Source organism: Heterodontus francisci, chromosome 2 (assembly GCF_036365525.1).
Source record: "Heterodontus francisci isolate sHetFra1 chromosome 2, sHetFra1.hap1, whole genome shotgun sequence".
In the NCBI taxonomy this organism is placed as follows: domain Eukaryota; kingdom Metazoa; phylum Chordata; class Chondrichthyes; order Heterodontiformes; family Heterodontidae; genus Heterodontus; species Heterodontus francisci.
This window is the reverse complement of record NC_090372.1, coordinates 226661552-226683817: the sequence shown is the minus strand read 5'-3', so window position 1 is coordinate 226683817 and position 22266 is coordinate 226661552. Positions and strand designations below refer to the sequence as shown.

Genomic DNA, 22266 nt, shown 5'->3' with positions numbered 1-22266 from the left:
TTTATACAGTTCCACCATAACCTCCCTACTCTTATATTCTATGCTTCGGCTAATAAAGGCAAGTATCCCATATGCCTTCCTAACCACCTTATCTCCCTGTGCCGCTGCCTTCAGTGATCTATGGACAAGTACACCAAGGTCCCTCTGACCTTCTGTACTTCCTAGTGTCCTACCATCCATTGTATATTCCCTTGCCTTGTTAGTCCTCCCAAAATGCATCACCTCACACTTCTCAGGATTAAATTCCATTTGCCACTGCTCCGCGCATTTGTATCCTCTATAATGAAAACCAATGCAAAATATCTGTTCAATTCATCTGCTATCTCCTTATTATCCATTATTAATTCCCCAGACTCACTTTCTATGGGACCAATGCTCACTTTGTTAACTTTTCTTCTTTAAATATCTATATAAATTTTTACTATCTTTTTATATTTCTAGCTAGCTTTCTCTTGTACTCTAATTTTCCTCTCCTTGTCAATATTTTTGTCATTCTTTGCTGCTTTTTATATTTTGTCCAATCTTAACAGCAAGCCATGCAGACCAGGTTTTCCTCGTATTTTTTTTTTCCATTGATCGTTTCAAGTTCCTGCCTTCCTTTTGCTGCTTGATTTTCTACAATTCTTGGGATGCTTTTTGTCTCTTCTACTGTGATGGCAGTTAGAAAATACTTGTTCTAGTCTCTGCCATTTCCTTGTTTCCCATCATTAATTCTCCAGTCTTATCCTCCTAAGAAACCAACACTTACTTTAGCTACTTGCTTCCTTTGTCTATACTTGTAGAAGCTCTTACTGTCTGCTTTTATATTTCTTGCTAATTTATTCTTATATTCTGATTTCTCCCTCTTTATATTTTTAGTCATCTTTTGCTGGTTTCTAACATTTCACCAATCTTCTGGCATACAACTAATTGTCGAGGCATTGTACACTTTTTCTTTCAATTCGATACCATCCTTAACTTCCTGAGTTAACCACAGATGGTGAATCCTCCTTGGTCTTTCTTTCTCAATGGAATATATCTTTGTTGAGAGTTATGAAATATCTCATATAAATGGTAAGACGGTGGCAGACATTTAACCGTATTTTCCCAGTCTAATTGAGCCAACTCTCTCTCCAAATCTTTCTAATTGCATTTATTTAAGTTGAAGACACTAGTTTCAGACCCAGGTTTCTCACCCTCAAACTGAATGAAATTATGCTCTGATCACTCTTCCTGAGAGGATCCTTTATTATGAGATTAGTAATTTTGCCACATTACACATTACCAAATCTGAAATAGCCTCTTCCCTGTTTGGTTCCACAATCTATTGTTCTGAATACACGCTCTGCACTTGTCCTCAAGGATGCCTTTGCCAATTTGAATTGTTCAATCTATATGAAGATTAAAATTGCCCATAATTATTACAGTACCTTTCTTACAAGGCATCATTATTTCTTGATTTATACTTTGTCCTACAGTGTAGCTACTGTTAGGGGCCTATAAACATGCTTCCATTAGTGATTTCTTTCCCTTTCTGTTTCTTATCTCCACCCAAACCGATTCTACATCTTGATCTTCCGAGCCAAAATCATTTCTCACTACTGTACTGATTTCATTCTTTATTAACAGAGCTATCCCACTTACTTTTCTTTCCTTCCTATCCTTTCAAAATGTCAAATACCCTTGAATATTCAGTTCCCAGCTTTGGTCACCTTGCAACCATGTCTCTCTAATGACTGTCAGATCATATTTCTATTTGTGCCATCAATTCATCTATCTAGTTAAGAATGCTGCATACATTCGGATAAAGGGCCTTTAATTCTGTGTCTTTACCATTTTTCCCTACTCTGCCCTTGCAATCTTGCATTTCTATGATCCGCCCCTTCCTGTCTCACTCTGGCTGTCATTACCTGTATTGCTATGCTGCACTATTGCCTTGTCCTTGCTTGTTAACTTTCTAAATTTTCCCTCACTTGAGCCCACCCTCGCTAAGTAGTTTAAAGTCCTCTCTACAGCCCAAGTAATTTGATTTGCCGGGGCATTGGTCCCAGCGTGGTTCAAGTGAAGCATGTCCCAACGGAACAGCTTCCTCTTTCCCCAGTACTGGTGCCAGTGCCTCAAAGAATTGAAACCTATTTCTCCCACACCAATCTTTGAGCCATGCATTTAACTCTGATCCTGTGCCAGTTTGTTCATGTAGTAATCCAGAGATTATTCCCTTTGTGGTTCTGCTTTATAATTTAGCCCGTAACTGCTCATACACCCTCAGCAGAGCCTCTCTTAGTCCTACCTATTTTATTGATACCCACATGGACCATGACAACTGAATTTTTTTCCCCCTCCAGCCCCGAGGGGATGTCCTTAAGCTTGGCACTCGGAAGGGAACACTCTTTGGGACTAGGCTCTTGGCTGCAGAGAACAGTATCTATCCCCCTAACTACTGTCCCTTACTGCTACTACATTCCTTTCTACTCCCTTCAACTTGAATGGACCCGTGTACCACAGTGCTGTGGTCAGTTTGCTCATCCTTCAGTCCCTGTTCTTGTCCACACAGTGACACAAATATATTGATTGATTAAGTGAAGGGGCAAACCTGGCTAATGGATTTCAGTAGATAAATGTGAGGTCATCCACTTTGGATCTGAAAAGAATAGAACAGAGTGGTTTATAAATGGTATAACAGTGGAAGTCCAGAGATACTTTAGGGGACAGGTACTCGGATCATTAAAATGTCATGAACAGGTACAGAAAATAATCAAAAAGGCTAATGAAATGCTGGCCTTTAAATGTAGAGGAATAGGATACAAGGGATAGAAATCATGCTTCAGCTATACAAAGCCTTGGCTAGAATCCTAGAATGGTTACAGCACAGAAGGAGGCTGTTCTGTCTGTCTTGTCCATGCTGGCTAGTTGCACTTCCTTGCCTTTTCCCTTTAGGTTCTTCAGATAATTATCCAATTCCCGTTTGAAAGTCAAGATTAAATCTGCCTTTGTCACACACTCAGGCTGTGCATTCCAGATCCTCACCATTTGCTGTGTTTAAAAAAAAAGAAGTTTTTTCTCTCATCGCCTTTGGTTCTTCTGCCAATCACTTTAAATTGGTGGCCTCTGGCTCTTGACCCTTCTGCCAAAAGGAGCAGTTTTTCCCTGTCTACTCTGATTATCCTCTACCCTCATGATTTTGAACACCTCGATCAAATCTCCTCTTGACCTTCTCTCCTCTAAGAACAGTCAAAGCTTCGCCAATCTATCCACATAACTGAAGTCTCTCATCCCTGAAATTGTTGTCAATCTTTTCTGCACCCTCTCCAATGCCTTCACATCCTCCCTAAACTGCCACCTTCACTGATTTTGTGCACATATACCCCAGGTTCCTCTGTTGCTGCAACCTTTTTAGAATTGCTTCCTCTCATCTTCCTATGAAAATGTATCACTTCACTCTTCTCTGCATTATATTTCATCTGCCACATGTCTGCCCATTCCACCAGCCTGTCTGTCCTCTTGAAGTCTATCACTATCTTTGTCGCAGTTCACAATATTTCCGAATTTTTTCTCATCTGCACACCTGGAGTACTGTGAACACTTCTGAGCACCAGATCTTGGGAGGGGTATACTTCTTGGAAGGAGTGCAGTGTAGATTTACCACAATGATGACCTGGACTCCAAGGATTACATTATGAGGAGAGATTAAACAAACTAGGGTTCTATTCCCTGGAATATAGAATTTTAAAGGGTGATTTGATTGAAGTTTTAAAGATATTAAGGGGAGCAGATAGGGTAGATAGAGAGAAACTATTTCCGCTGCTTGGTCAGTCTAGGACTAGGGGGACATGGTCAAAAAATTAGAGCCAAACCTTGCGGGAGTCAAATTAGGAAGTGCTTCTACGCAGCAGGTAGAAGTTGTTTGGAACTCTCTCCCGTAAATGCAGCTGGTACTAGATAAATTGTTAATTTTAAATCGGAGGTTGACAAATTTTTGTTATACTAATCTATAGGTATTAAGGGATATGGGGCAAAGGTGGCTATGTGGAGTTGGGTTGTGGATCAGCCATGATCTCATTGAATGGTGGAAGAGGCTCGAGGGGCTGAATGGCCTCCTCCTAATCTTATAGAATCATAGACTGTCTAGAGCACAGAAGGAGACCACTCAGCCCGTTGTGTCTGCCGGCGCTCTGCAAGAGCAACTCAACTAGTCCCACTCTCCAGCCTTTTCCCGTAGCCATGCACATTTTTTCTCCATATTGCTATGTTGCCGTTGGCGACTGGGGCCCGTCGCCTGCACGGACTATCCCTCTGCAGTCAATGACTGGGACTCCTTTTTTGCTTTGGGTAGGTAAACTCTCCATTTTTCACTCTCCCTCTCTCCTAAATAATTTGGTTTCTGTTTGTTGAGACTCCTTTCTATATTAAAGAGTTTGAGTTAGCAGAACTTGGGATTCCTATTTCCTGAAATGAAGAATTTCCAGGTGTGGCTGTTTGCGAATGGAGCATTGCAATGACAGAAGTCTCTTAATGGCGGATGTTGTGTCTGCTTTTTTTTCTGCAATGGTATCCCTGTTCCTAGAATGGAATTCATTCTTTTGTGTGTTTTAGTTGCTTTTGAAGTCTGTACATTTTCCTTAGTTCTTGTGAAGTAATTCCTCATTCTCTCACTCTCTCACTTTATCACGCTCCCTTTTGCAGAAGCATGCCTCTCCATCACAGAGAGGGTTATGTGTCTGGCAAATGGAGTATAATGTGGAGGAATTACTTTATTATACTGGAGTACATTAATTGAAAGTGTGATATTTTTGTGTGCACTGTTAGAGATCTGACCCTTTATTAAATTCTAATTCCAGGGGTGGAACATTTTTCCTGGATCTGTTGTTGAAATATTTGTATTCTGACATTTTACCTTGTGTAAGGAAGTATTGGGTTTCTCTAACTGGAGATGCTCAGTGAGCTCTGCCATTTCTGGTAATGTCATTGACTGTAAGATTTGTCCTCCAGTGCAAGACATTCAGCATTTCATCTTGCCCTGCAGCTCCAACTACCCATCTGTTTGAAGGTTGTAAAATTTTCCACCCCTGTATTCTGATCCTAGACCTTTTTTTCCCCCCTTTTTAGAAATATAAACGCTTATCCTAACAATGATAGTGTCTGGTTCAAATAAGGACACTGAACAATTTTCAAAACTGGTGTGGTTATTAGAAAATGTATAATATCAGGAACCCCTTCTCAAAACATAGATACTCAAAAAATTTGTGTTGATATTTCACACGCTGAAAATTGCTTATATCCACGTCTTTACATATTCATGGTCTCACCTCTTCTCCATTTCTGTATTTGTCTCAAAAGTAAATTCACAACTGCACCGCAGTTCCTGGATGTATTTAGTACATAATAGCAAATGTTACAGGGGAGTGAGTTGTAGGTAATGTATCCTTGTGACAGGATTGCTGCCAAGGGTGGAAAGAGTTGGCATTTGGCCAGTGCAGTGAGCTCCACAAGGTTCTTCACCATGACAGTCTTTCCCACTGGAGACCAAGTAAGGGAAGGGTTGGCTTGCATCAAATCCTGGCAGAGTTACTGAGTGTTGAGTAAGTCCCTGCCCAATTTCTGACTTCGGAGAACGTCTTTATTTTGATTTTTTTTTTTCTCTTCCCACTGCCACCTTCCCCACCCCCACCCCCCCCCACCCCCACCTCCTTTGCTGCTGCTCATCTGTCTGTCCATCCATGAACAATTTATCACCTCGGTATCTCCATAGACTTCTTATTAGTTTTTATACTCGAATTTCATCGAGAGACTTCCACTCATTGAAAGCTGGGTTCACTTTTGGGTCTGTCTGCGTTTCTCATCCTGTCAGCGCGTCAGGTCATTCAGCTTTCTCTACAGCACCATCAGCTGGCAGTGCAGAGACTCCCCTCCAAGTGTGGGCTACTGGTTTTGTCGATGCTGAAGCAGCTTGTCTAATTGTGCTGCCTGCTGTTGTGACTCCGACTGCTGCCAGGTGAAGTTGTTGCAGGGAGTAGTGGCAGTGGTATTTTACTGACAGTAAATATTATTGAGAGGGAGTGTGCTAAAGCAAATTGTGTGCAGTGCTATAGTAGTTACTAAAGCAAACTCCTCAGCATTGAAGGAATGATGACCAGCAACACTCGCTGAGTTGCTGCTCTTGGAAAATGACAAATTGGAGTGCCATTCTGTGAGGCAGGACAAGGTGTATTCTGAGCAGATCTGAATCAGCTGCCATACTACAGCATCGTGATGAATTCAATGGGTCCAATGGGAAGTACTTTCAATTGAACAGTCACTGAGTGTAAGGACAATGCAGACTGGGTGAAGTATGACTGGTCCTTGGCACGTTCCCGTTCGGTGCACAGGCCTGGGGCCACTTCCAAACAATAACGCCTCGCATTTATATCGTATCTGTAACTTACTAAGATGTCCCAAGACACTTCACAGGTGCTTTATCAAATAGAATTTGACACCGAGACACATGACATTTTAGGGCATGTGAACAAAAGCACGGTCAAAGGGGTAGATTTTAAGAGAAGTCTTAAAAGAGGAAAGAGGCGGAGAGGTTTAGGGAGGGAATTCCAGAGCTTGGGGCCTAGGCTGCCAATGATGGAGAGATTAAAATCGGATGTACAAGAGGCCAAAATTGGTGAAGCACAGGGTTCTCAGTGTTTTAGGGATAGCGGAGATTATAGAGATAGAGAGAGGCAAGGCCATGGAGGGATTTGAAAATGTGGTTGAGAGTTTTAAAGTTGAGGTGTCGCCAGATCGGGAGCCAATATAGGTCAGTGAGCACAGGGGTGATGGCGAACAGAACTTGATGAGAGTTAGGATATGGGAAGCAGATTTCGAATGAGCTTAAGTTTTATGTAATGTGAAAGTTGGGAGGCTGGCTAGGAGAGCATTGGAATGGTCCATTCTAAAGGTAACAAAATTCAGGATGAGTTTGAGCCTCAGACAGTGGGCAGGGAGAAGGATCGAGTTGGTGGCTAGGAACTGATGGCATTGAATGTCGGACAAGCAGATTGACAAAATTAGAGATAGTGGAGGGGTCAAGAAGATGTAAGGTATAGCTGGATGCTATCAGTGTACATGTGGAACATACGAACCAGGAGTAGGAGGAACCTGACATGTTTTTGGATGACATCATAAAGGGACAGCATGTAGATGTAAACAGTTTGAGATAGGGATAGTTTACCACAGTCGCAGTCACATAGGATATCATTTGTGACTGATTTGGGCCAGTTTGGTGTGGTAGCAGGGGCAGAATTCCAAATGGAGTGTTCCAAACCTGGAGTCCTGGGAAGATGGGCATGTACTTTGGAGGGACGGCATGTTGAAAGAGTTTAGTGAGGAAGGGGAGGTTGGAGATGTGACAGTTTTCAAACACAGAAGAGGATGGGTTTTTTGAGGAAGTAGATGATGGCAGATTTGAAGGAGAGGGAGACAGTACTTGAGGGGAGAGAGCAGTTAACAAATTTCGGCTAACACTGAGGCCAAGTAGGGAAGTTTGGTGGTCAGTAGTGTTGGGCTATAATGTACACAGCCGGGATAACTTCCCCTCTGGGCTGTAGTGTACACTGAGGATAAAACTTGTGCATCCAAAGTTAAATATTGGGACTGTTAATTTCTCACACATTATTGTAAGTTGATAGTGGTACTGTGTGGTCTGTGCTGTAGTTTACAATGGCTTGTTCCAGGTACTTGTTGGTAAGTGACTCAGTTGCACTTTACTTCCACCTACCACGGAAGCTGTTATTTTTTTATTTACATACTAGCGAACTAGGAGCAGGAGTAGGCCATTCGGCCCCTTCAGCCTGCTCCGCCATTACATAAGATCATGGCTGATCTGATTGTGGACACAACTCCACTTTCCTGCCTGCCCCGATACTCTTTGACTCCCTTGTTTGTCAAGAATCTGTCTACCTCTGCCTTAAAAACATTCAATGACCCTGCCTCCACTGCTCTCCGGGGAAGAGAGTGCCCAGACTCACGACCTTCAGAGAAAAAAATTCTCCTCGTCTCTGTCCTAAATGGGAGACACCTTATTTTGAAACTGTGCCCCCTAGTTTTAGTCTCTCCCTTCACAAAACCATGTTGGCTCTGCCTGATTGCATTGAGATTTTCTGAATGACCTGCTATAACCTCCTTAATAGTAGATTTCATCATTTTCCCTATGACAGATGTTTAGCTAACTAGCCTGTAGCTTCCTGTTTTCTACTGGAGGATGCAAGATATGGGGTAGCATTGTGGAGGAGTTTGCTTTAGAGATATCTACTGGACTGTAAGCAGTGTGTTGCACTGGTAGATAAGGAGGATTATTGCATAGGCTGCAGTATTGATGCACGGACTGTGCTCAATTGGACTGCATTAAACCATGGGCTGTGTGCCACGGCGATGGCCTTGTGCGCGTGTCTTAACTTTTAAAAATCCTGTCAATGGCTTTAGGCTGCAGCTATAGTGTTGGGCTAGAGACAAATCTTTGTCCCAGCCAACTGAATAGAACTTTGAATTGCAATGCGCCATCCATCATTTCCTTTTCTGTTTCTTGACTGCCCTGTGATCCCCAGTAGTTTTGCTTTTTTTGATAGTTGAAGTACTGGGTTCTGGGCACTTTCTGCCTGTCTGCTTGAAATCTTCACCCGTCCGACTGTTTGTTCGCACACATCCTCTCTTTATTTGTCACCTCAGTAATATCAAACCTGAGTCTGTCTCTGATTAGAGTCTGGGTTCCTTTTTTGATATGAGCTTACTTGAAACTGTGTACGTGTACATCAGGGTTCCTGTTAATTTAAAATTTTAAGTAGATTTGCCCTGTTCTTGGTCTTTTGAGGATAGATTAAAAGTTGGAGAAGGGATAGTGGGTATCATAATCAAACCAGTCACAAAATGCTGAGATGTCTCATAGTGAAAACTTTTCAATACGGAAGCCCTTTTATTGTCACACTCAGCCTGTCAAACTGCTGAAGAACTGTGTGTTGCTGTGCACTAGGTGAGTGCCTCTAGGTCTGCTGGCATACTTGCACTCTGTTTGGGTCCCTTTCAGTGTGTCATCTGTACACCCTTTCTTTCTAAATTCTCCACTCCCTGATCCTTTCCACTCACCCTTTCTTTCCCTCCCTCATCCCACATGTAAATTTTGTTGCAAGTTTATTGATTTCTAATGAACTCTCCTAAAATTCCTCATCCCTATTCTTTCAATATGCAGCCATCCTAAGAGATGGGAAGGTGACTTAGTCTGATTGTCCTGATCATTTGCGAGGGAGGTGGGGGGGGGGGGAAAGAGAGATCAGAGTGTGGCAAGTGATTAAAGCACAAGATACCGATTGATCTAAACACTCTGATCAGTTTTATGTTTTTGGAAGTACAAGACAGTGAAAAGAGGGATATAGAGGAACAGTAACAATAAGGGGGCTTCACTGTATATCACCTAACATGTACAGTCTCAATGTGATGAGTGCAGTATACACAAGTTTTTGCTATGGGAGAGTGCACTGATTACAAAAACCCACTAATTAATGGTTTTACACCATTTATAAAAAGTAATTTAAAAAGTAAAATGGGGACTTGACTTTTCAGGCCACTTTTTAAAATCCTAGCGGGAACTCTGGCGTACCTACATCGTAACACTTACTGTCACCTCAAAGTTAAAGGCTTTATTAGATTTTTTTCATAAGTGACTTCCTCTCATCAGACACTGGGTTCCTTTCGAAAATGGGCATGCTGGGAACTGTGCGATTGTCTCGACTCCAAAGATCAGGTAGGGACTTTTGTCAAAAAGCACTAACACTTGGAGTTTTGAAATGTCTTGAGCAATGTGATTTTTTTTTTTGGTTAAACGCCCAGAGTAAGCAATTTTAGCATCTCTGCTACAGAGTGATGGTAATCTGGTGTAGCGAGCACCTGTGCAGGCACACAAGGTAACTGCAGATTCTAACGCCTTAGACAGTGTGTCAGGTGGAGTGGAGGGGGGAGAGAAAGTCCCATCAAAAGATTAAATCAATATGAAGTTAGCACTTGCTCTTTCTGGTTGAGAGACTGGTTTGAATCAGCTTTATTATTTTAGAGGTTGTCATAGGGGCTGTTTTGTTGTACATTTTAAAAGTGAGACTGTTAAGCTCTGGGAAACTTGCACTAATAGGTTTTCAATTTACAATGACATTTGCATGTCTGTGTGTGCTTCCCTTCTCATCACATCTGGACTGCTTTTTGAACAATTTCCACAACTGTTTTGTCAGCTTTCTTTTTGTGGGGGTGGGGGGAGAGTTTGTGTTCTTTTTTTTTTTTCCCCCCCTTTAATTCTTTCTCCCTCTATTCTCCCCTTGTGTCCTTTCCACATTTACAGCAATGCTTCATGCCTCCTTCCCACGCAAGGAGAGAGCGTAGTCCAGGCCTCTGTTCTCCATGACCAACGTCAGTGCTGTGGTGTTGTGTGATTGGCCTGTTCGCACCTTTTCTTTAACCCTTTCTCTTTTTTTTTTGCCCAAGATGAGATCCCTGCCCTTGGGATATTGCCCCTACTGTCCAGAGCTCCCTTGCTGACCACAGCTGAGGCTCGCAGATTCAGGTGTGGTGCGGTTCTGGGAATCTCTTTCGCTTTCTCCACTCTTCTCACCGCGCACCCCCTCTCACCCACCCCCTAAGTGATAGGGTGCGAGTGCTGTTGGTGTCACACTAGACCACGATGAAACAAGCCCACTGAGCGAGACTGCAGACAGTACATTAAGACACAAGACTGCAGCAAAGACCCACCGCCATTCACCTCAATGGAGCGTGTTCTGAGCAGAGACTGCATTTTAGTTAAAGTGAAGGCCCCTTCTACCATTCTTCAGATTGATTTGACATTTCAGCCTGTAAAAGATGAGTTATGGCCAAGACGTGATGGCTCCATTCCGACAAATTTAAATGTTTATTTGAGACTGTATTATCCGCAGTAAGTGCTAGCTTTATTTCTATCTAGTCATTTATTTTATACTGCGCTTGTTAATTGAGATCTGCATACCGCAGTGTAGCAGCTAAGTTGCCTGAAAGATATGGCCTGTTACTTAACCACATGCAGTAATGCTCTGTTACTTGTCCCTACTGTCCAGACTCTGTCTGTTAGGGTGTTTTGATTAGTGTTGCCTGGTTCTGCATATTCACTCTCATTTCTTTCATTCACTCCGGATCAGATGGCAGCACAGAGGCAGCGCGCACTGGCGATCATGTGTCGTGTTTACGTTGGATCAATTTACTATGAGCTGGGAGAAGATACCATCCGACAGGCTTTCGCTCCCTTTGGACCAATCAAGAGCATAGACATGTCATGGGACTCGGTCACTATGAAACACAAGGTTCTCTTTTCTCTCATGTCAATTTTGTTTTGAGGGCCAAGTAGCATTAAACTGAGGTGGGATCAGTATCGCACTGGAGTCTCCCAGTGAAACTAGTGGCTCTAAAGCTGGCATTCAACTTAAGAGTATTAAATATAATGGGGCCTTCAGCACTTTGAACTAAGCTGATCACCCTGTAGGTTTCCCTAAATTGCAATTTATTCTCTGGGACAGGAAATGTTTGAGATTATCTTTGTCACATTCAGTAGAGTAGCTTCGATTAAAGATATTCATGAGAACTAACAGGTCGGAGAACTAAAAAGTTAAACATTGCATGAAGTAAAATGGGCAGAGAGTAACTGAGAAAGCTTAACCCTACAGAGTTGAGCTGCTACACTGTCATTGTGCTTTAGTGAATATAGAATGAAGACAGTTTGTTTCCTCTACCTGGTCCCTTTAATCCCTGAGTATACAGAAGTTTTATTTTTATATGGATGGATGTGTATCTCTAGGTGAAGTTAAGAGATGGGTGGAGTTGGCAATGTTTAATAGACTCGACGCCCAAGGTGTTTGTCACTGTGGAGCTGCAATTGACAGGATAGGTAAAAAGCTGAATTATATGGATGGAGGAATAGGGCACCAGTCAGAGGAGGTCGTACTGAAACTGTACTGGCCAAACCCTCAGCCCAAGTTTCCAACATCATGCTTAGCCTGATTGCTGAGGCATGAGAGAGATCTGGAGGTTATGCAGAGAAGAGTCATTAGGGTGACACCAGAAGGACTGGGTTATAAGGAAAGGCAGGAGAGATTGGAACAATAGTGCCTCGACGAGGCAACTGAGTGGGAATCAGAAGCTGTCTAATTGGCCTGCTGAGCCAATTGGTTAGTCATTTTCATTCTGTTTCCTTTTGCTTTCTCCACATCTCTGACTTCCTCAAAATCAGCCTTCCTTCGGAATATATTAATTGAAGCATTCCATATTCTTAACCTATTTTGTGGGGAAGGGAAAAAAATTGTGACTTCTTCCAAGTGTTTATCTGAGGTCTTGTTTCTTTGGGTTAAAGACAATTCCCATTTACCCTAACTGGGAATATAACCCAAAGTTACCCAGCCTCATCGTAACTCATTTGTTATCCTTGGATTTCATTCCTCAAAGTCTCTCTCCCCACCCCCCCATATGGCAGCAGCTGAAAGTAAATATTACAATTGAGATGGTTTTGCTATTCTGTCATTCCTTGCTTTTATTTTTTTTTTATTCTTTCATGGGATGTGGGCTTCGCAGGCCAGGCCAGCATTTATTGCCCATCCCTCATTGCCCTTGAACTGAGAGGGCATGTAAGAGTCAACCACATTGCTGTGGATCTGGAGTCACATGTAGGCCAGACCAGGTAAGGACAGCAGATTTCCTTCCCAAAAGGACATTAGTGAACCAGATAGGTTTTTACAACAATCGACAATGGTTTCATGGCCATCATTAGACTAGCTTTTAATTCCAGATTTATTAATTGAATTCAAATTCCACCTTCTGCCGTGGTGGGATTCAAACCCATGTCCCCAGAGCAATACCTGGGTCTCTGGGTTACTAGTCCAGTGACAATACCAGTACGCCACCGCCTCCCTTTCTGTGCTACTTGTGATGAAGTCCAACATCACAATAGTTTTGATCACTTTGCATGTGTATAGAATTTACAGCACAGAAACAAAGCCATTCAGCCCAACCCAAGTGTTGTATTTCAGCCTCCATATCAGCAGTTAGTCCCATTGGCATGTTTACCTACACTATACAACCATACATAGAAAAATTACGGCACAGAAAGAGGCCATTCAGCCCATCATATATGCGCCAGCTGAAAAAACTAGCCGCCCAATCTAATCTCACCTACCAGCACCTGGTCCGTAGCCTTAAAGGTTACAGCACTTCAGGTGCAGGTCCAGGCACCTTTTAAATGAGTTGAGGGTTTCTGCCTCCACCGCCGATCTGGGCAGTGAATTCCAGATACCCACCACCCTCTGGGTGGAAAAGTTTTACCTCGTCCCCTCTAATCCTTCTACCAATCACCTTAAATCTCTGCCCCCTGGTAATTGATCTCTCTGCTAGGAGAAACAAGTCCTTCCTGTCTACTCTTATCTAGGCCCGTCATAATTTTGTACACCTCAATTAAGTCACCCCTCAGCCTCCTCTGTTCTAAGGAAAACAACCCTAGCCTCTCCAATCTTTCTCATAGCTGCAATTTCCCAGCCCTGGCAACTTTCTTGTCATCCTATACCATTCTATTAAACCCCATTTCCGCCTTCTGCCTATCCAGTCTGATCTTTAATGATGAAATAGTTTCTTCCTTCACCACGAGCCCTGGAAGCGAATTCCACAGATTCGCAGCTCTCAAAACAAGTTTCTGCTGCCCTGTTGTTCTGAATCTCCTAACTTTAATCATTCAGCTATGGCCTATCATTATATACTGTTCAACTGCTAGGGACTACTGCTTCTAAGTACTCTGTCCTATTCTTTAGTTATTTTAAACACTTTGACCGTATTGCCCTGTAATATGTCAGAATTATTTTATTTTGTTTTATTCTTTCGTGGGATGTGGGCGTCAGGGACAAGGCGAGCATTTGGTGCCCATCCCTAATTGCCCTCGAGAGGGTTATATTGACTTGCTAGGCCATTTCAAAGGGCAGTTAGGACTCAACCACATTGCTGTGGGTCTGGAGTCACATATAGGCCAGACTAGATAAGGTCGGCAGATTTCCTTCTCTAAAGGATATTAGTGAACCAGATGGGTTTTCACGACAATTGATAGTTTCATGGCACCATTACTGAGACTAGCTTTCAATTCCATATAATTGAATGTATTAATTAATTGAATTTAAATTTCACCAGCTGCCATGGATTATTAGTCCAGTGACATTACCACTATGCCACTGTCTTCCCCCTAACTCTCTCTCAACCATACTGACTCTCCTTAATTGGACTGTGCTTTTCCAAGTGCTCAGAATGTGGTAATGAATTCCAGCAACTTTCCACTATTAATAAACTGGCTTTGGTTTATTCCTTTCTCCCTTTTTTGAACAGTGATATGATTTGCCTTCCAGTCCTCTGGTACTGCGCCTGAATGCAGTCAGCTTTGGAAGATCAGGAGTAATGTGACTCAAATTTTCTCACTTGCATTAAAAGTTAAATGTTTGGTTTCCAGACGTCAGGGACCTTACTTCACTCAGCAGCACTTGGGGTACATGTTTGAACTAGAGCCTGTGGATGTTATCTCTGAACTTCCAGAAGGCATTTGGTAAGGTTCTGCACAAGAGGTTGTTAGCAAAAATGAGCACGCACTGAATTGGAAATAACCTAACGTGGTTTGGTTTGGAGGTAGGAAACTGAATAGGGATAGGGAATAATCTTAATTGGCAGGATGTGATAAGTGTTTGCCAGGGATCAGTACTAGGTTCACAGCTTTTCAACATGTATATCGATGACTTGGATGACAGATTTACATATAGATGACACTGTTTGGAAAATGCAAAGGGACATGAGAAAGATTGTGAGCAGACAAAACTGTAGCAGATAGAGCTCGATGTGGGCAAATATGAGATCATCCACTTTGCATCTGAGAAAGACAAATTGGAAAATTTGCTTCATGGAGAGATGCCAGGAATTGTGAAGGAGCAAAGGGTGGCTATATAGGAAAATTAGCAAAAGATAGGGCGAGAAGCAATTGAAGAGATTAATGGAATGTTGGCCTTAATCTCAAGGGGATTGGAATTCAAAAGTTGTGCTTCAGTTTTACAGATCCTATTTGGAGTAACTGCATTCAGTTCTGGGCACTGCACCTTAGGAAGGATATATTAGCCTTGGAGGGGGAGCGGCACAGATTCGTCAGAATGATAATGGGCCTAAAAGGATTAAGTTATGGAGACAGGTTGAGTATAGAAGGCTGTGGCCTGATCTCATTGAGGTGTTCAAAATGATAAATGTATTTGATAAGGTCGATAGAAAAACGATTTCCTCTGGTGGGGGAATCCAGAGCAAGGAGACACGACCTTAAAATTAGAGCTAGGCCATTTAGGGATGATATCAGGCAACATTTCTTCACACAAAGGCTAGTGGAATTCTGTCCCCCAAAAGGCTGTGGATGCTGGGAGTTAATTGAAACCTCCAGACTGAGTTTGATTTTCATTTGGTAAAGATATCAGCTATGATCTGATTGAATAGTGATCCAGACTTGAGGGGCTGAATGGCCTTCTGTTATGTTCTTAGAAAAGTCACATGTAGGACTGGTAAGTTTCTTCCATTCAGCAATCAACAGTCAGAATGGATTAAGGTGTAGGGTTGGAAAACATCCAGCAATCCTTTTAGGAATAGCTGGAATTGGCAGTTGTCGTGTTTCTCTGGCTAAGCTGGGGTGGACCAGAGCCTTTCTGATCTGTATCGATGGGTGGAATGTGCTAGTGTGATTGCAGACCTCCCTGACTACATAAAAAGAAACTTGGAAGAGAAACACTAATTGAGAAGTTTAAGCAGGAAAGTCTCGAAGTGTAGTCCCTAATATTCTGTCCAGGTCAGGGTATCAACTAAGTAATTACCATGTGGTTGTGAAGTGTTGGTTTTGGGTGTGCAAGATGGCTGGGTAAGCTGGCACAGTACCTCTGGCATACACTGTGCTATAGCAGAGCTGAGAGTGAGGCCCTTCCTTTTACTTGTAGGGGTTTGCCTTTGTGGAGTACGAGGTTCCAGAGGCAGCTCAGCTTGCTCTTGAGCAGATGAACTCGGTGATGCTGGGAGGCAGAAACATCAAGGTAAGTGACTTCAGCACTTATTACGTAGCCTGTCTGACCACCAGCAGATTAGGGTTTCTGCAGAAACATTGTTTAAAAAATTTTTTTTTCCCCCAAATGCATGACAATGAAATGCAGTGTGCTCTGCTAAAAGGATAAAGCACAAGGTGACATCGGAATAGATAACCCAGGATCCTACTGATTTCCATTGTACCCTAAGCACAGGTTGATTGGCTGTTCATGGATATATGTTGGGTAATGATATAGTCAGCAGTTGTAAAATTGGAGGTTGTCAGCAGCCTATATGGTATCTTGGCATCAGAGAATCGTGAAACATCATTACATTGTCACCTCATCAGCAGTAACTGAAGCAGAAGGCTTTTCATATGCAATGCAAAACTGAATTTTTATCTTTTTAAAATGGTTTCTGTATAGTTGGCCAATTTTATTTCACCTATGTTCCCGACCCCATCAGTCAAGTTGAGATTTGGATGACCCCCCGCCACCGAAATTCTGGTGAGCCCTTAATGGTGTAGCATTTCTTTAATTAAAGTTGGCTCTTTTTTATTGTTTTCTAACCTTAGCTTTAATTCCTCTGCAAAGTGTTCTGGGTTCATTGGTTTAGGGTATTGTGTCACAGGCGCACTGGTATAGATCAGTAAGTGCCATTGCCACTAATAAAGGGATTCTGCACCTCTGCACATGAGCTGTGATGACTGGACCCACAGAATGAACTACAGGTCACTGCTACAACTTCTTAAGACTTCTTAGCAGAGTTGGTAAGTAAGGCAAGGCATAGGTTATAGGATAACGAAAACCTAATGCTGCAACTAATGTGGCGTAAATGAAGGAATTGATCTGATGCAAAAAGAACTTTGGAAAGTTAGCCATTGAGTGTTATCAACTTGCCCACCTGTTGTAGTTTGTGTGGGCTTTTAAGGGGGAGCTGGAAGTAACCCATTTGAGACCAGAACGTATATCTGATCCTTTTTCTGATGGAGTGCCAGTGTTTACTGCAAGAGCCAGAGTAGAACATGGAAGCGGAGTCACTAGGGTTAGTCCCTGTTGGATGGGTAATGCCATTCAACTAAGGACTGGCATTGACATTGTGACACAGTGGAAGGCACACACAGCTGAGGCATGACGGTCGAGTGTATAAGGTGAAGGATATGAGTAGGGGCAGGATTCCTGGAGTACGATGAGGGTTATTCAGGTGGTAGGTTCAAGCGGATTGTCAGATTGCGGGGGAGGATGCAGAGCTGCTAACTTGCTTGGGTAAACCCAATGTTAGGTTTTGCAGGAAGGGTGAGATTTGGGATGGGCAGTATCTAGGGGCAGGGAAAGAATAGCTTGGTCAATTGGAAGGGATGTTGATATAATGCAAGATGAGAGGGATGTAGAAAGAGGGGGGAAAAAAGACGTTTAAAGTCCTAGGTTGAGGTGGTCAGGAAAAGAGAACAAGTAAGATTTAGTTTGTGGATTGATCTTGGGTGGATAATAAATGTTAAACAGATGGAAGTGTGAGGGTTCAGTATGTAAGCTAGGAGAGATGGTAATATGTGTCCACTGACACTGATGGAACAGTAATGATGTGGATGAGGTCTGGCGGGTGAATGGGAGGGGAGACGCTCTCCTTATGGTTTTACAATGGATCCCACCAAGATTAACATCAGTTCCTCTAGCCTGATGATGGAAGCAGATTTCTGGTGGCTGTGTTTAAACTGTGGGTTGTTGCTGACTTTATGAATACTGCCATAACCGTTCCTATTATGTGCTTAGAAACGACCTCTCTTTTCTTTGTGTCTCCTCCAAGCTTTTATGTAGAACGGGATTCGGCTGTAGAGCACTCCCTCCTCACCAGTCCGACAGTCATTCTGTTCAGAAGAAACAGCAGCTGCAAATTTCAGCATTAAGGTGCCCGCAGCCAGTGGGAACACTCGACGTTCTAAGCGACTGCACTTCCAGGAGCCAACCTGATAATTTAATTTGCTTGGGGGTTGGGGTGATAGGCAGGTTCACTGGTTTTATCTTTCCTCTTCGAAATAAAAATATTTTTTCCCCAGTAATAGTTTTCAAAAATTGCATCTCGTTTGACCGGAGGTTTGTCCTTTTCGTTAAGTACATGGCATCTTTTCTTGGCTTGTCCCTGTTGGCAGCTGACTCTGACCATGCCTTTGTGCAAAGTACAAAAGAGAGCTTTGTGCAGGTACTTTGATGATCTTGGCTTAATTGCTTCCAGTGAAATAAGTAGACCGCTGTGGGTCATGTCAGAACAATTGACCTCGTTCCAATCGGAAGATCTACTGTTTGAGTAGTTGAAGACTGAAGACTAAACATGGAATCACTTAGTGGACCCTAGTATTCCAGGTCGTTGAGAACAAGAGGAGGCAATTGATTCCGTCTGGTTCTTCAGTTACAATCCAGACAAAACTGTGATCTTGAGAACATCCGTATTCTGTCCTGTTATCTCGCTTGTTCATTATAATGCCACCTGCACATCTAGATTTCTTTGTCGTGTTCTCACGCTCTCTTTTGGCCTGCATCACAATTCCAGTGTCCCTTTTCTTCTTGGATTGCTTGACTTTGTGCTTGGAGCTTATTCTGGACTTCGTCAGTTATCCACAAGAAAGTGTTACTTGGAGCTCTTGCTAGTCTGTGCCTCCAAGGTTTTCTCTTATTCCGTGCTCCAGATGAGGTATAAATAATCCTTCCTTCAATATGTAAAATACTTGTATATCCTATTTTACTAAACCTCTTGCTCCTCCCATTCCTTGCTCTTCCTAAAAGCTACCTGTCATGTTGGAAATTTCATATCGATTGGAGGATGAGGGTTCTCCCAAGTACCAGCAAGCCAATTTTTAATTCAAGTTTAAATAATAAATGCACCAAAGTTCTGAAACCAGTCTCTGATATTTTCTTTCTGACCACCGGTATGTTTACTGCGATGGTTCCGGCCTGTCTCCGCAGCAGGTTGCGCTTTAGTGCTGATCCACAGTGCCACACCTCCATGATGTCCTGCGATTGGCTGGGGGAACAAGTCAGGGCGCTCCCAGTAAACATACACAGACAGCCACTTGTGTTTGATATCTGTTAAAGGGGCCTTCAGCCCATTTAAAAAGTGGTAAGTTTCAATAGCTTGCTCTCAGGCGCAGTCCTCTGCCAATTGTTCCGAGTTGTGTGCTGCTGTGTTGGGGAGAAGTCCAGTTCGTGACGTTGCATTTTCTCCCACTGCCCGGTGTCGCTGTTCCTTCTCCTACGTGCAGTGCATTCTGGGTAGGGTGACATCACTCTGGTCTGCTTGTTCTGTAGTTGCCCTGTACAAGTCTTCCACAGGTAAACAAATTCTGTGGAAGGTTTTGTACAGTGCAGCTGCAGTGATGTCATTCTACCCAGAATGCACCGTGAGTAGGCATGTGGGCTGCGTATCTCCTTCCCTCCCTTAGCCTCCTCCCCTTCCCGGTGGTGAACAAACGCGAGGTTACGGGGTGGATTTCTCCGCAGCACCGCAACGCGTGGCTCAGGGCGCTTGGCAGGGGACTGTGCGTGGGAGCAGGAAATTTACTGTTTTTTAAATGAGGTGTAGTTTCCCTTTAATTAGATGTGCCAGCATGCTACATTCTCTCCTGTAAAACACACTAAGGTTTCCCTTTTGAACACTCAAGTTGAGTGTTCCTGATGAGTGAGGTCTGTTGAACAATAATCTGTAACAAAAAAGGTCTCTTCCTAATGGGAACAGACTATGTGAGACGCACTCAATTTCATTACTGATGGGCGCCATTTGCCAATGTTTCTGGGGTACTCCCAATGTCCCAGGGAGATTTCAGATGGCATCTCAATTCTTAGCCCGTGTTTTCCAGGAGAAGTGGCATGGTTCGTATTAATTTCTAGCTTGGTCTGTAATTGGCGGGGGTTTCTTTTGTTACAGGTTGGCAGACCGAGTAACATAGGACAAGCTCAACCAATCATAGACCAGCTTGCAGAGGAAGCCAGGGCGTTTAACAGAATTTATGTCGCGTCCGTTCACCCGGATCTGTCGGATGATGACATTAAAAGTGTGTTCGAGGCCTTTGGAAAGATTAAATCCTGCACCTTGGCCCGAGACCCCACAACGGGGAAGCATAAAGGATATGGATTCATTGGTGAGTGTTCTGTTGGTAAAACTGGTTTCATGACTGTATTGTGGAAAAAGGGAGGAACACACATTTTACAAAATTAAAATAAAAGGCCTGGCAGGTTTCTAAAGTGAAACTCGATAGAGTAGTTATCTTTCACCTCTGGAATTAGGCAATCACTCCAGTCCAGGTAGATGGAGTGAAGGACTGCTCTCTGCTTCCTGTAAGTCCTGAATAACGAGTTTCAACACTCTCCACTTAATTTCCATTTTTCATTTTGATTCTCTTTTTTTTTCTCCCTCCTTCCTCCTCTCCACCCACTGCAAAGCACCGTGGCCTCTAAATCTGGCCAGAACACCACTTACCTCGCGTTGATAGGCTGTCAGGACAGAGTGTGCCAGAATTGGAAGAATTGTTCTGATGCAATCGGAGTGACTCTGGAAGAAAAAGCTCATTGCTAGAATCACAGAGGACAAGCTGTGCATTTCATCTCAACCACTGCTAATGCAAGAACTGGGAGGAAAGTGGGAAAATGTTCATTCCTTAGCACCATCATCCCTCCTCCTGCTTCTGCTAGTACAGCTTAAAGTGCAGATCACTGTGCACATACACACGGCTGGCAAGTGCACTTGCCAATATAGGTCATGTTTGCAAAGACACTTCAATGTCATGGGCACTGCCATGGTTGCAGATACACTGCATTTTTAACATTGGTTTCTCGCCTTGACTCCGTTATCCAAGACTTGTGCCAGCTCCGTCATCTTGAATTGCTGGATCCGGATGCTCTTCATCTGTGCTGCCCAATGCAGAGTTGCATGTAAGCTGTCCTTTGTCTGCAAGACTTTGACATTCTGTGCTGTTGGGCAGCCCTTTTTGACCTTGACATGTACTGTACTGCGCATTGCTAGCTACTTGTGGATATAATGTTCAGTCTACGTGCCACACCTAGATGGCAATCTCGGAAATGAGAATATGGAAGGAATGGGTGAATTTGGACCAAAGCTTTCCACACTGGGCATTTTCCCTGATTTGTGTCTGGGTCTATTGTAGACTAATTGATAGAAATCGATTGCTGTGATTAATCAACAACTCCATTATTATTACAACTTCAAGGATGCTAGGAGGCCAACTAGATGAGCCATGATATTTTTTCAGCAAGCAATTCCTATGTTTCAATGTAGAAAGCAAAGAAAAATCTGAAACCAGAAGGGGTTTGCAGCCTGGCATGGAGCCATGTGCAGTGTTTGTGCATTCAGAGTGGGCACTATGACAGGTCACTACGCCTCAGTGGGCCGTTAGTTGGCACAGGCATCTTGATTTTATTCGTGTCTAATGACTGCACTGATAACTCTTGCAATGTGTTTATTTGCCAGACAATTAGTTCCATTTTACGAATTCTCTTGTACTGTATACAACGTTAGCAGAAAACTGTACTTGAGAAAATGTGAGACTGGGCCATTAGGTTGGTCTAATTTTGTTCTTGCACTGAGATTGACAGGAAGTGGCTTGGGTTTCTGAATTATGTGGGTAGGTGGTAGAAGGTGAATGGTATATATGGTTATAGTTGATTTTTGGGTATGGGAATGGTGGGTTGATGGCATTCTCAATATGTAGACAGGTAATTTGATCTTGATATGGATTAGAAGAACGACGGAGGGAGTGCATGGTGCGCGGGTAACCTATGTAAATTCAAGACAGCAGCTGTACATTGTTCTGGTGCATAATCAGTTGAGAGTAATAACTACTGATTTCTAGTTGCAGTTTGCTTTTTGTTGGAATGTGAGAGCTTTGGGGTTGTGAAGTGTACACCACTTCACTGGTTGTTTTTCGCAGTGATCAAGTAGAGTCCTTGGATATTACAAATGATTTTTTTTTTTGAGCACGTGGTCTTACTGGACTGAGGTTTTGTTTTGAGTAGATGCAACAATTGGTCTTGGTTTAATGTTTCAGCATACATGCTCTTTATAATGTAGAAATCAAGTGCCTATGCAGCTGGTAGTGGAATGGGAAAACAGGCATGATTGGCTGACTAGATAGGTAAGCAAAACAGCTGTTCCCTGGATTCTACTCTTCAGTTTTGTGGTTGTAGTTTG

At 42.9% G+C, this 22266-nt stretch overlaps 1 protein-coding gene across 2 annotated transcripts in view; it reads left to right on the top strand.

The window, feature by feature from the left end:
* The window catches only part of LOC137351792 (poly(U)-binding-splicing factor PUF60-like), a 78254-nt gene that overhangs the window by 35432 nt on the left and 20556 nt on the right, over positions 1–22266 (top strand). Inside the window, exons 5-8 of one of the 2 annotated variants that reach the window (XM_068016628.1) lie at positions 9674–9739; positions 11151–11312; positions 15990–16082; positions 19987–20200. In XM_068016628.1, the coding sequence (XP_067872729.1) occupies positions 9674–9739; positions 11151–11312; positions 15990–16082; positions 19987–20200 (535 nt within the window). The remainder of the gene's footprint in view (positions 1–9673; positions 9740–11150; positions 11313–15989; positions 16083–19986; positions 20201–22266) is intronic. The other variant, XM_068016637.1, reaches the window with a different exon arrangement.